This window comes from Ictalurus punctatus, unplaced genomic scaffold (genome assembly GCF_001660625.3).
Source record: "Ictalurus punctatus breed USDA103 unplaced genomic scaffold, Coco_2.0 tig00006545, whole genome shotgun sequence".
Taxonomy (NCBI): domain Eukaryota; kingdom Metazoa; phylum Chordata; class Actinopteri; order Siluriformes; family Ictaluridae; genus Ictalurus; species Ictalurus punctatus.
The window spans coordinates 9882-23152 of record NW_026521113.1 but is presented as its reverse complement, the minus strand read 5'-3'; the positions used below and the strand labels follow the sequence as shown (position 1 = coordinate 23152).

Sequence of the window (13271 nt, the reverse complement as noted above, 5' to 3'; positions counted from 1 at the left end):
ACCGGAGTGTGTCTCTTTCACATAACGTTTGTCTCAGTAGAGGTGTGAAACACCCCCCCCTCCCCCTCCCCCGTCCCGACACACGTGCCCACGGAAGTCCAGGTGGCGGAGAGCGCGTGCCGAGTAGATTTTCCCAGGACGGTCGGTGTGAATGCGACATTAAATAAAACTCAGTAAACTCCACTCAACTGTTATTACATCATGAACTAATCTTTACTAACTGTTTATTAGGTTCCAGTTTTATTAAGCTGCACAATCTGCGCACACAGCAGAGTAAAAAATAAAGATGTTAAGCCTATTTGTTAATTTCTTATATTTTAATCCATCATGAAGCAGAGCTCTTTAAAATAAATAAATAAACAAACAAATAAATAATGTAAACACGACAAACGAAAAAGGCAAAACCAACAAAACAAATTAGATTGATCATTTAAGTAAAGTACTAGACTCTTATGTTGCTTTTCAACATATTTATTCAGATTATTATCCACTTTTTAAATGAACTCCATGCTTTAGATTGATTTAATCCAGTCTGATTTGTTAAAAATGACACTGTTACTGTGTTTACTCTTTGTATTTACTGAGATTTATAAGACCAGTGTTTATCACTGGCCAATCACGTGGCGCGTAAACGCATGAATTAGCATACAAGCCCCTGATTAGTCAGAGTTCGGGTGTGGGCGTGGCTTTGTCGCACAGCCGGCTTGAATGGCTATAAATACCTGAGCTTCAGCACACAAACATGTTTGTATTGACCAGAGCAGACCCTGGACCAGCGCGGGACTCGAGAACGTCAAGCTTTTCTGGACTTTATTTCAGAATTTTCAGTCTTCAGAGTCAGTTCTGGGACAATGAACAAGTTTGAAGAGACGGAGAGATTGAAAATAGACAGAAAGGTAAGCACTTTGTACTCTGCTTTGGAATAAATCAAAGACACTTTACAATAAGTAGAAAATAATAATAATAATAATAATAATAATAATAATAATAATAATAATAATAATAATAATAGATACACTCTCAGAAAATGGGTGCTGAACTGTACTGTTCTCTGTCCCTTATTGTTTATATCTTTAATGTGTGTCATCCATCTGGAAATGTGGATATAGTGACCTATAGTGAAAATAGTTTAAAGGTATAATAATTGGATCATAATTACCATAATATACACACTCGGAGTACACACTCGAGCAGTCCGTACAGGATTTCATGGAGTTTTTTTTGTGATCGTTGCGACCAAAAGTTTAGAGTTTGCCGCGGCTTTTTTCAAAATTTGTGACGTAACTTTGTGGAGTTTTTTTTTTTTTTTTTGTCCTCTTTTTGCGGAAAACTACTCGAATTGGCGAAATTTCAACGTCACGAAATTGTCTTCCGCAGTGATGTGTGTTGGTAAATGAGAGCTTTTATCTGCACTCATGTTCGACACGTGAATCTGAGAGGGCGTTGACTGAACGCGTGTTGTGATGTCACATTGAAAAATTGCAGCTCCTCCGAATATTACAGAGTCCGCTCGATTTTGCGTGAATTTCTGAGATCGCAAATTCTGGAAATCCTGGAGGGACTGCTTAAGGGATGAGGAGGTGTCTCGTCCTTTCCGAGAGTGTACAAACAGATTACACAGAACAGGACTTCATGGACGTTCTTGTCTCTGCTCTGTCTCTGTTCTGTACAGCTGTTGAAGCCTCAGGTCGAGCGGCGAAGACGAGAGCGAATGAACCGCAGTCTGGAGAACCTGCGGATTTTACTCCTGCAAGGTCCCGAGCAACAGGTGAGAGACACAGACCTGTCATTTTCACCTGGTCTCCTGATTGTAGAAGTGTGCACAGTGTGTGTGTGTGTGTGTGTGTGTGTGTGTGTGTGTGTGTGTGTGTGTGTGCGCGCGCACATAACCTTGTCTAAACCTCGTTTCTCGTCCCAGGCCATGTCTCAGAGGCGAGTGGAAAAAGCCGAGATCCTAGAACACACAGTTCTCTTCCTGCAGAGCTCCATCACCGAGGCCAAGAAATCCAGACCAGAAGGTCCAGACGAGTCCTCACCAGAAGGTCATCAGTTCCGGGACGGGTTCTCGGCGTGTTTACAGAAAGCAGCTCGCTTCCTGCAGGAGGAGAGCGAGGCGCGAGGCCTGCACAATTCCCTGTCCTCGTCCCTGTATCACTGCCTGAGCCGTCCACACTGGCACAGCGCCAGAGACGCGAGGCAGTGTCACGGCACGCAAGGACTGCAGTGTGTGAGGAGACACACACACACACTCTCACACCCGTACAGGATCCCACCGCAACACACAGACCCGAATACTGCCCACCGTCACCACTACCAGAACACGGCCGGCACGGCACAGCCCACGGCGAGCCCACAGGCCGCCGGCAGACAGTGTGTGTGGAGGCCGTGGCCTTGAGAGACTCGAACACACACACACACACACACACATACACACACACACACACACACACACACACACACACACACACACACACACACACACACACAATGGACTCTGTAAAATGATTGGGCTTGTGTAATAACATTCCATCTGAAGATGCCACGGCTGATGAAGATATTTATTTAGTGTTCAGAACACATTTTGTTTTGTTTTTATTAAAGTGGCCATTGCTTTATTTTAACTCCTTAAACTTCATCACTGTTAGTTTATGAATAACTCACACGCTCCCCGGTGAAGGAGAGGAGGAGAGTGTAAGGGGTTGAATGTGTATATAGTGTATAAATGACTTTTTGAAGTATGGATTCTCCACTGCTTTGGTGAGATTGATATTTTTGCACATTTTAATTTATTCACTTCATTCCCTTTTTTTTCTTAAATTTTTTTTTCATACATTTTTGGAGAAATATATATATATATATATAAATATATCTGTATATGAAGGAGGCAGAAATAAATACATTCCACGACACCTTGTGTTTCTCTAATCTTGTGTTATTGTGACAAACGCTACTGATGCACTTTACTGTTAGCCTATTTGTTGACGCACGCGCCGCAGATTGGCACCTATCGCCTTCAAAGGGTTTCCTGTTGCGCGCGCGCGCGCGAGAGAGAAGGTGATAAAACTCGTAAAACGCGGTTCCTTCCTTTACACACGTTTCGTCGCTGGCTCGTGCTGCATAAATACACATAATAAACCCTCGCGAGGCGTGAAAAAAAAGGGACACGCGCCACAGCGCGCCATGTAGTCAAAGATCAAAGGTGATCCCCGAGAGCGCGCGCCACGTTTTGGGGATTGCGTTTGATCAATGAATGTATTTTCTTTACCTTAAATTTCTGTTATATATAATGGATGTATACTTGTGACCATTCTGCTAACATATTTTTGCTCCACAAATGTGAAGAGGTGCTTGTTGGTTTATTATATATATATACACATATTATAAACAATTCTTAAAGTGTGGCGCGTGCGTCGGACAAACGGCGAGTACTGAGGCGCAGGACATCAAAGAGACGTCACCACGGTGTTTAAAACCAAAACATCGTTGTCATCGCGCATGCGCGCTTGTTCGCGCTCAGGTGCGAGGCGCACGCGCCTCGTCTTCCGTTCCCAGGGTGTGGAGGCGCGAGATTTGTTACCCCAGAACACCAAAATGCCGGCAGGAGGCGGAAACGCGCGAGCTTTCCCACAGAAACACGTCTGTTGTGTTAATGAGGTCGGTCACGTTAACACTGAATAAATAAAATAAATAAATAAAACGTTTAGCGCGAGCACCTGAGCAGTAAACCCCCGTGCTGGTGCTGAGTGGGAGTGAAGTGAAGGCGGGGCAGCTGAACTTTAATCATTTTCTTAAAGAAAGAGTGACGTCAGCGATTACATTTTCTTAATTAGATGACGTGACAAGCCGCATTAGTCACGCAATTAAACCGGACTAGCTAGAGCTAATTCAGCTAACACCAGCATGAAGATGGTTCATGTTAGCTAAGCATGCTAGTGTTGCTGAGGAAGCCACTGCGCTTCACTCCTCCTCCTGTGCTGCTCTGAAAGCCTCAGGAGAGCAAGAAGAAGAAGTAGATGATGATGATGATAAAGATGGCGGAAATCTGTATTCCTGACCGGAAGTTACAGAGTGACGGGGTGAGGAGTGAGTTACAGAAACAGGAAAAGTATTTATTTCTTCAGTGTTCTCTCAATGCGAGGTGGCAGTGTAGGACAAAAGTATAAAGGTTACAATAATTATGTAGATTAATGCCATGAAATAACTAAAATACAGAGAGGTGAAGAGAAACAGAGTACATAAACAGTACGAGTGTACAGTGAGATGAGATCAGAGCAGTAGTTGGTTTCTGAGCATCTGTAGCTCAGAGACTAATTCTGCTGCAGAAGGTGCATGACTCCGCCCCCAGTAGTACCTGCATTTGGACTCCGCCCCCAGTAGTACCTGCATTTTTACTCCGCCCCCAGTAGCACCTGCATTTTTACTCCGCCCCCAGTAGCACCTGCATTTTTACTCCGCCCCCAGTAGCACCTGCATTTTTACTCCGCCCCCAGTAGCACCTGCATTTGGACTCCGCCCCCAGTAGCACCTGCATTTGGACTCCGCCCCCAGTAGCACCTGCATTCGGTTTGTTTATGAAAACTGTGGTAAGAGCTTAGAGAATGTCTCCAGGTGTTCTCTTGTGTTCCGGAAGGTATTACAGTGCAGGAGAAAGTGTTCCTCTGTCTCAGCCTCAGCAGTCTTACAGTGACGCACTCTTTCTTCCTCAGGAAGACATGTTTGTTTGTGTCTTTCTCCATTTCTCTAAATTTCCTTTTAATAGCACAGAAAGCTCTTCTTACTTTCTATTTTAATGAGTTCACTGCCAGACCGAAGCCACAGGATATATATACTGTATGTTGAATAGGGTTGGACTCAAACTCTCCACATCTTTGGGGGAAGAAATCTGTTCTTTTATTGCCAAAGTTTCTCCACACCTGTTGTCTGAGTAAATGGATTTAATTATGACATACATTTTGTCCCCTGTGCCAGATGGGAGCATTTTGTAACATAAACCATTGTGCCAAATAGAGTCGAAAGCTATATTTAAAATCTTTCTCTCTGTCTTTACATTCATCCTTTCTTACATTCTTTCTTTCTTACTTTCTTGATTTATTTTCGTTCTTACTTTCTTCCTTTTTTCCTGATTACCTCCTTCCTTCCTTCTCTCCCTCCCACAGATCCAGCCATCCTTGATTTCATACTTCCTGTCTCTCCTAGCTTCTTACAACTAATTGTAACAGTTCGTAGTTGAACAAACACACACACACACACACACACACACACACACACACACACACACACACACACACACACAGACAGAAACACACAGAGAGAGAGAGGTGTATTTGTGTTTGATGAGCAGCAGGAAGTGAAATCAGCTGATTTAATAATCAAATGCGGATGAATACAGCACGCTGTTACACAGTTTGGCCACTAGGCGGCGGTGAAACTCAGCTTTTTGAATTGAGTGTGTGTGGGAGTCAGCAGAGGGCAGCACTGAGCTCATCATCTACTTACACGGTGTGAGATGTAGAGTAAATGAATGACATGAGCAGGTCTTCATCGTTTGGGGTTGTAATTGTGTGGATTACTTAAAAATATAAACATTCAACAAATACTTAATCATTATTGAGACAATAAAAATTAATGATGAGACTGATAACAAGAGCATATCATAACTCCTAAACCTGTGTGTGTGTGTGTGTGTGTGTGTGTGTGTGTGTGTGTATGCCTGTGAATCTTAATGAACTGTAAAGCACACAGCCTTCCCGGCAGCCGATTGGCTGATGAGAATGTGATGATGTCACTGCCGTCTTGTCCATCACCGTTTGTCTTCCTCAAAATGTCAACAAATGTCATGACGTAATGAGTTACACCGTTGATTAGTGGTGACACAACGGTTATAGAGGTGGGGTGACGTGTGTGTGTGTGTGTCTGTGTGTGTTTTTTGTGTGTGTGTGTGTGTGTGTGTGCGCGTGTGTGTGCATGTGTGTGTGACTACAAGATGTCTCTGTCTTTAACACACAGCAGAAAGGGAGAGAAAGAAAGAAAGAAAGCAGGAAACTGAGAAAGACAGTGAATGAGACAGACTGCTACATACACACACACACACACACACACACACACACACACACACACACACACCCTCTTTCCCTCCTCTCATCACTCTCTCTATTCTTGTGCTAATTTTGGGCCTCGGCCACCATCTGCCCTCCCTCAGGGGTGAGCGAGGGACTGACGCTTGGCTTTTCTTCCCCCAGAGATCAGAGAGAGCGAGGGATCACCGCCCGACTGAGGGGAAATTAGTGACGGCCCCGGACAGAGAGAGAGAGGGAGAGAGAGAGAGGGGGAGAGAGGGAGAGAGAGAGAGGGGGAGAGCCTCAGAGAGAAATGTTGGTAATAGTAGTAGAGAGAGTAATTATTTCATTACTGTTTTGAATGTCTTTTTTTAATTAATAGATTTGTGATTTTAGGAAAGATAGAGATGGAGAGAGGCAGTGAGACAGAGAGAGTGAGACAGACAGGGAGTGAGACAGAGAGAGAGACAGGTGTTTGGATTTTAAAACCACTCTCATTCCCTCCATCATATGTTTTATTCTGTAATATTGAAATGTTTTTTTTGTCACACAACCTGAGAAAAGCAGCAACAAGCCGAGACGTTTATCATCGCTAAGAAGCCAGATACACTCCGCAACCTGACATTAACATTAGACAACTGGAAAATATTAAATGAGGCAAAGTGTGAGGTAGAAACTAGGAAACTAGGACTCTCTCTGTCTTATTAAACACAACCGATTCTAACTTCTAACCACGCAACTGTGAGGGAAGCTAACTTTTGTGTGTGTGTGTGTGTGTGTGTGTGTGTGTTTGTTTAGGGTGTGGTCAGCAGCAGTACAATGTTCTTTGTACAGTGAAACATCTGAACAAACTTTTCTTTCTCCACACGACTCTTTATTCTCCCCGGCTGCACTAGGGTGCGTTTATTTATGCACAGACCTTCTCAGAGGGGAGGGGCAGCAGTTTAAAAGAGATCATCACTATGCAGGTGCAGCAACGAACATAACGTGTGTGTACACATACACATACACACACACACATTAATTTATGCAGCCCTTAGGTGTGTGTGTGTGTGTGTGTGTGTGTGTGTGTGTGTGTGTGTTTGATTAGTTATTGAACCATGACCCACTTTACAATAGGCCCAGCTGTCAGGGGGCGGGACTTGCCTGCTCCTGAGCTCTTGTGTGATTGGTGTATAGTGTGAGGTCCTGCGTGCTGATTGGTTCTCTGTGTGAATTTATGTTGCTGATTGAAATCGACCTGCAGCGGACCGGCGGCACACGGAGGGAATTCTGGGTAAAATGGAAAAGAGGTGTTACGTGTAATTTTAATGTCAGTGATGCAGAGAATGACGAGATGTTCAGTAACGTTAAAACAGTTACAGTTTTGTTGTTTTTACAGTTTTATTTATCAGAGGAAGAAGCTCTGCATCTCGTTTACAGCAGGTCATAACAGCAAAAGGTGATCCACTAAATACTAAAGATGCTCGGCATGGAGGGGGTGAATAATTTGAGACTGGAGAAATCATTATAATTGACATTTTCAGTTGAACTTGGGGAAAACACTTGAAGCGCTCGTTGTGTCGAACTATTTCTACTGCTTTTGTTTGATTTGTTCATCATGTGAATAATTTTTTAATTGCAACTGTAACATCGGCAGCTCTGATTGGCTGTGAGTGAGTTGCTCGGATGAAAGTGGCCACTCAATGCAGGAGAGTGTGTGTGAGTGTGTGTGTGTGTGTGTTTGTGTGTGTGTGTGTGTGTGCGCGCCATGTACAACAATAGCTGCTGTGAGTTTCGGCGTGTTTGTCTTTTTGTGTGTTTGTTTTTGTTCTAAAACCAGTTTCGCAGTTCCTCTGATGAACACACACACACACACACACACACACACACACACACACACACACACACACAGACAACAGGACCGGTCTAGACGACTGACAGCCGTATCAGCCAGTCGGATGAGATGAAATGTGGGCGGGTGTTTCAGTCAGTCACACCTACAGAGTGTGCAGAAAATGAACAAATGTGTGGGAATTAATGTTCAAACTACACGGAAATACGAGAACAAAAACACAACTATAAAATTACAAAGACAAAATAAACATGAATTCATTTTTTTCTCTGAATGTTTCTAGACTCTGCTGCAGTCAGGACCGGTCGGAACCTAATGATTGACAGGTGGACCAGCCAATCAGGTGAGATCTCACCCTGTCTGTTCACATCACTCAGACTCCAGTATAAAATGGAAGTCATTTATTTAAGAAGTCATAAAAAAAAATCCATAAAAAGTGATTTTATAATAAAAAGCGATGATTGATTATATTTGATATAAAACATGTTGTACATTTTGAATATGAATTTATAAATGACGTTATTAACATTCCCGAAGCAAGCGTCATGTAAACCCTGACACGCTCTTCCTTCTGCCTGATTCTCCTTTAAACTCCACACTGTGTAGAAATAAACATTCCCATGATGCACTGCAGCCGGCATCGCACCATACTCCAGCTGATTTGAAACACCTGTGTACACACAGCAGTTTGACCACCACCTGTCACTCAGTCCACTGTGGGCGTGTCCCAAACCACTATGTAGTGTTCACTACACAGTGTGCACTTAAAAACACCATCACGAACACCACAGCGGTGTGATCTAAATCACCTGAACCTGATTTACAGCTGATGTGTCACTTCCCCTGCAGCGTTACAGCCCCTCCCCCACGCGCGTGTGTGTGTGTGTGTGTGTGTGTGTGTGTGTGTGTGTGTGTGTTTTTTCACTTCCTGATGATGTCATCCCTGTTTGATGCAAAATACCTGTCTGATTCTAGGCTCATCTTTTCCTCTGGGACTAGGATCATATATACACACACACACACACACACACACACTCTACATCTGTAACGTCCTCCCTTGTGCTCTGTTCCTCTTTATCTCTCTAACGCGCGCCTCCGTCCTCCCCCCATCCCCCAAACCACTGGTGTAATGAGGAGCTCATGGATAAAACATGGAGGGAGAACCGTACACACACACACACACACACACACACACACACACAAGTGTTTGATCTCAAAGTGATTCACGCTCCACCTGTGTGACCCAACAGTTCTTTCACATTATACACACACACACACACACACACACACACACACACACAGAGTATATATTTAGAAAAAAGGGTTGTTCAAGGTATTTCAGGGATTCTTTAGAACATTAAGGTTTCTTTTTTCTACATAAGCACTCTGTAAAGTTCTACGTGGAACCCTTAAGGGTTCTTGGCTTGTCCCTACAGATGCACTCTTACAGGTTTTATGTAGAACCTTACAGCGGTGTATTTTCCTATCGGGAAAGGGTTCCGCAATTATGAGTTCTACTGAACGTTCCATATGTAAGTAATAAACACTGTCCGTCACATTAGAACACGTTCTCCTGAGAGAACCTTCTTTGGAAGCTTATAAAAACAGATAACGTTGTCGTCAGCAGACATGCGTCTGGGACGGAGGCGAAGTCACAGAACATGTAGAACAGAGGCATGAACTGTACACAGCGGAACTGGAAACACTTCCTGCTCTGTGATCATGTGACCAGAAACAGCCAATGGGACGAGATGTAGTCAGCAGGGGACATGTTGCTTACTGCACCTTTAATATGTGTGTGTGTGTGTGTGTGTGTGTGTGTGTGTGTGTGTGTGTGTGTGTCCTCTTTTCTAAATGTCACAACGCTGTGTGATGAGCCATTTCAAACAGCTTAGTGATGGCTTCCTTCACACATACACACACACACACACACACAGTCTAGTGTGTGTGAAAGAACGTCAAGGACAAACACCCCCCCCCTCCCCCTCTCACATCCCTCCATCTCTCTCTCTCTTGCTATCTATCTATCTATCTATCTATCTATCTATCTATCTATGTATTTCTCTCTCTCTCTCTCTCTCTTTCTCTCTCTCTCCCCCTCTCTCTCTCTCTCTCTCTCTCTCTCTCTCTGTAACACATTTCTCCATCACAGGCTTCTTTTTTTTAATCCTCCCATTCCAACACCACCTCGCTCCCCCAACCCCCGAACGCTGCAGTACAGTAATGAGTCAGGGACGGCTGTCATGGCAACAACCTCCGCTGCTGCTCCCGCCCACCTGGCGGCCATATTAGAAAAGCGCAGAGAGAGAGAGAGAGAGAGAGAGAGACAGAGAGAGAGAGAGAGGGAGAGATAGAAAGAGAGAGAGAGAGAGAGAGAGACAGAGAGAGAGATATAGAAAGAGAGAGAGAGACACAGAGAGAGAGACAGACAGAGAGAGAGGGAGAGAGAGAGAGAGAGATAGAAAGAGAGAGGGAGAGAGAGAGAGACAGAGAGAGAGAGAGAGGGAGAGATAGAAAGAGAGAGAGAGAGAGAGAGACAGAGAGAGAGAGAGAGGGAGAGATAGAAAGAGAGAGGGAGAAAGAAAAGGAAAAGAAGGAAGAAGAAAGGAAACAGGAAGAGACAGAAACGGCTCTTAAAAATTTATAATCGGACGCGTCATTTTAACATGTCATTGACCTGCGTGTGTGTGTGTGTGTGTGTGTGTGTGTGTGTGTGTGTGTGTGTGCACATACTTCTGAGTCCATCAGTCTCACAGATGCCAATGAAATCACACTCATTTAAAGCCAATTAAGTCATGTTATTTATCCAGCTTCATTTTCATTGGACCGTCCAATCACATGACATCTGAAGAGATCGCACTTTTTTCCTATCTATCTATCTATCTGTGTATCTATCTATCTATCTATCTATCTATCTATCTATCTATCTATTTATCTATCTATCTATTTATCTATCTATCTATCTATCTATCTATCTATCTATCTATCTATTTATCTATCTATCTATTTATCTATCTATCTATCTATCTATCTATCTATCTATCTATTTATCTATCTATCTATTTATCTATCTATCTATCTATCTATCTATCTATCTATCTATCTGTGTATCTATTTATCTATAAGGTTTTCCATTTATTGGGTTTTGATTTTTTTTTCCAACACAACACTTACCTTCTAATCGTTTATTCATGATGAAGTTGTGAGTGTGTTTGTGTGTAAGTGTGTGTGTGTGTGTGTGTGTGTGTGTGTGTGTGAGTGAGAGAGAGACTCTCTGGTGTCTCCCATTTGTGTCAGGATCATCTATTACCTTAAAGGCCAGTGGTGTCCCATCTATCTGCTGCTACACACACACACACACACACACACACACACACACACAGACACACACACACACACACAGACACACACACACACACACAGACACAGACACACACACAGACACACACACACACACACACACACACACACACAGACACACACACACACACACACAGACACACACACACACACACAGACACACACACACACAGACACACACACACACACACACAGACACACACACACACAGACACACACACACACACACACACACACACACACACAGACACACACACACACACACACACACCAGTACAGAACACACCTTCTTATCTTACTATGTAGTGTTTAATCAGGACATGATGTACAGTGAAAACAACAAAACGAGACAAAACGGTGAACGCGTGTCTCCTAAATGCACAGTGCGCTAAATGTTCTAGTGATGCAGCTTTAGCCATTGCAACGTGTTCTCGCTAACACACACACGCACTAACACTTCCTGCTTTTATGGGGCGCCATTACTTTTGTTCTCGTTGAGTAGCTAGTCTTATTGTTTTTAATATATGGAACTGCTTTGTAAATCGCTTTATAACAAAACGTGTTATGTGTGTGTGTGTGTGTGTGCATGTGTGTGTGTGTGTGTGTGTGTGTATGTGCATGTGTGTATGTGTGTGTGTGTGCGTGTGTGTATGTGTATGTGTGTGCGTGTGTGTGTTTGTGTATGTGCGTGTGTGTGTATGTGTGTGTGTGTGTGTATGTGTGTGTGTGTGTGTGTGTGTGTATGTGCGTGCGTGTGTGTGTGTGTATGTGTGTGTGTGTGTGTGTATGTGTGTGTGTGTAGAACATAAACTTTTCAGAGAAACTTCCAGAGAAGCCACATAATACATAGCGGCAATGCATTATGAGGTGTGTGTGTGTGTGTGTGTGTGTATGTGTGTGTGTGTAATGCCTGTTTTATATATATATTTATATATATATATATATATACCCCCCACACACACACAATAGGCCTCTGTCTCAGTGAGCTCAGTGTAATCAGAGATACTGAAACTCCACTTCCTGTTCACGGCACATTTCATTTTTAAACGTTTTATTTCATTACGCGTCAGCAGTCATGAGGTTTCAGCTGTATGTTCGAGCGGAATAACGACACACAGCTGTAATACTACAGTTATAAACGCTCCGTAATGCGGCGAGACCCGGAACAATACTAACGTCTTGGAGGAGGATAAAATATTAACGAAACACGCTGTATTTATATTTATATTATTAATAATAAGGTCAGTGTTTAAGGGAAAAACAATTATAATATAATGATCATAATTTATTCAGTTATTATCTCTGTTTTGTGAAAAGTTGGTTTGATATTTCATTCCACAGTTTGAAATATTCATAGTTTTATTTATTCATTAGTTACCATCCGTTTTCACTTTCCCTTTGCGTGCGTGTCTTTAGTTTCATTCGATCTGTCTTTTAGTTGTTTATTGCGTTATTCGCTTTGATGTGGTCCATTTATATCCATCGTTTAGTTTTGTTTTCGAGTTTGTATTTTAGTGTCGCACTGATTGTTGTTTCATTGCTTCGGTCGTATTATTTTATGAATTATTCTTGAGTAATGAATTTTTAAAATAATTTTAAAGAAACACTTTAATTTTTTAGTAAAAGTGGCACAGTGTTAAATCAGGAGCTGGGAAACAGGAAGCACCACACTGCTGGCTCATGAACAGGAAGTCTGATTTCTTCTTTCTTTTCCTCCTAGTGTCATCTCTCCGTGGACTGAATGATGGGTTCGGTTCGGGTTCGGGTTCGGGTTCTTCCTCGTCTTCTTCCTCCCTCTCACCTCAACATCACGGCAGATGCTGCAGCCAGCAGCCAATCACAGGTGAGCGAGAGGGAAAAAGATGACATCATAGGCAAATTAGGGCCAACAGCAGCAGGGTTTTGGGTTCACGTCACCGCCTGCAGTGAAATTCCGAGACTCCGGATGGATTTAAGGCCTGAAGTGAGTCACAAATCAGAGGACAGGAAGAAGAATAAAGAGTTTTTCCTGTTTCCTGTAT

General features: G+C 43.1%; 1 protein-coding gene across 1 annotated transcript; it reads left to right on the top strand.

Moving 5' to 3' along the window:
- The first annotated feature begins 765 nt into the window (after positions 1 to 765).
- LOC128631199 (transcription factor HES-7.1-like) lies at positions 766 to 2897 on the top strand. The gene is made up of 3 exons (XM_053679276.1): positions 766 to 896; positions 1673 to 1768; positions 1919 to 2897. The coding sequence occupies exons 1-3, from the start codon at positions 852 to 854 to the stop codon at positions 2393 to 2395; spliced, it is 618 nt and encodes a 205-aa protein (XP_053535251.1). The 5' UTR covers positions 766 to 851; the 3' UTR covers positions 2396 to 2897.
- Positions 2898 to 13271: the final 10374 nt, after the last annotated feature.

Coding starts and splice junctions, on each gene's coding strand:
- LOC128631199 (XM_053679276.1), top strand. CDS start 852: ATGAACAAGTTTGAAGAGACGGAGAGATTGAAAATAGACAGAAAG. Junction 897..1,672: donor GATTGAAAATAGACAGAAAG/GTAAGCACTTTG, acceptor TGTTCTGTACAG/CTGTTGAAGCCTCAGGTCGA. Junction 1,769..1,918: donor TGCAAGGTCCCGAGCAACAG/GTGAGAGACACA, acceptor TTCTCGTCCCAG/GCCATGTCTCAGAGGCGAGT.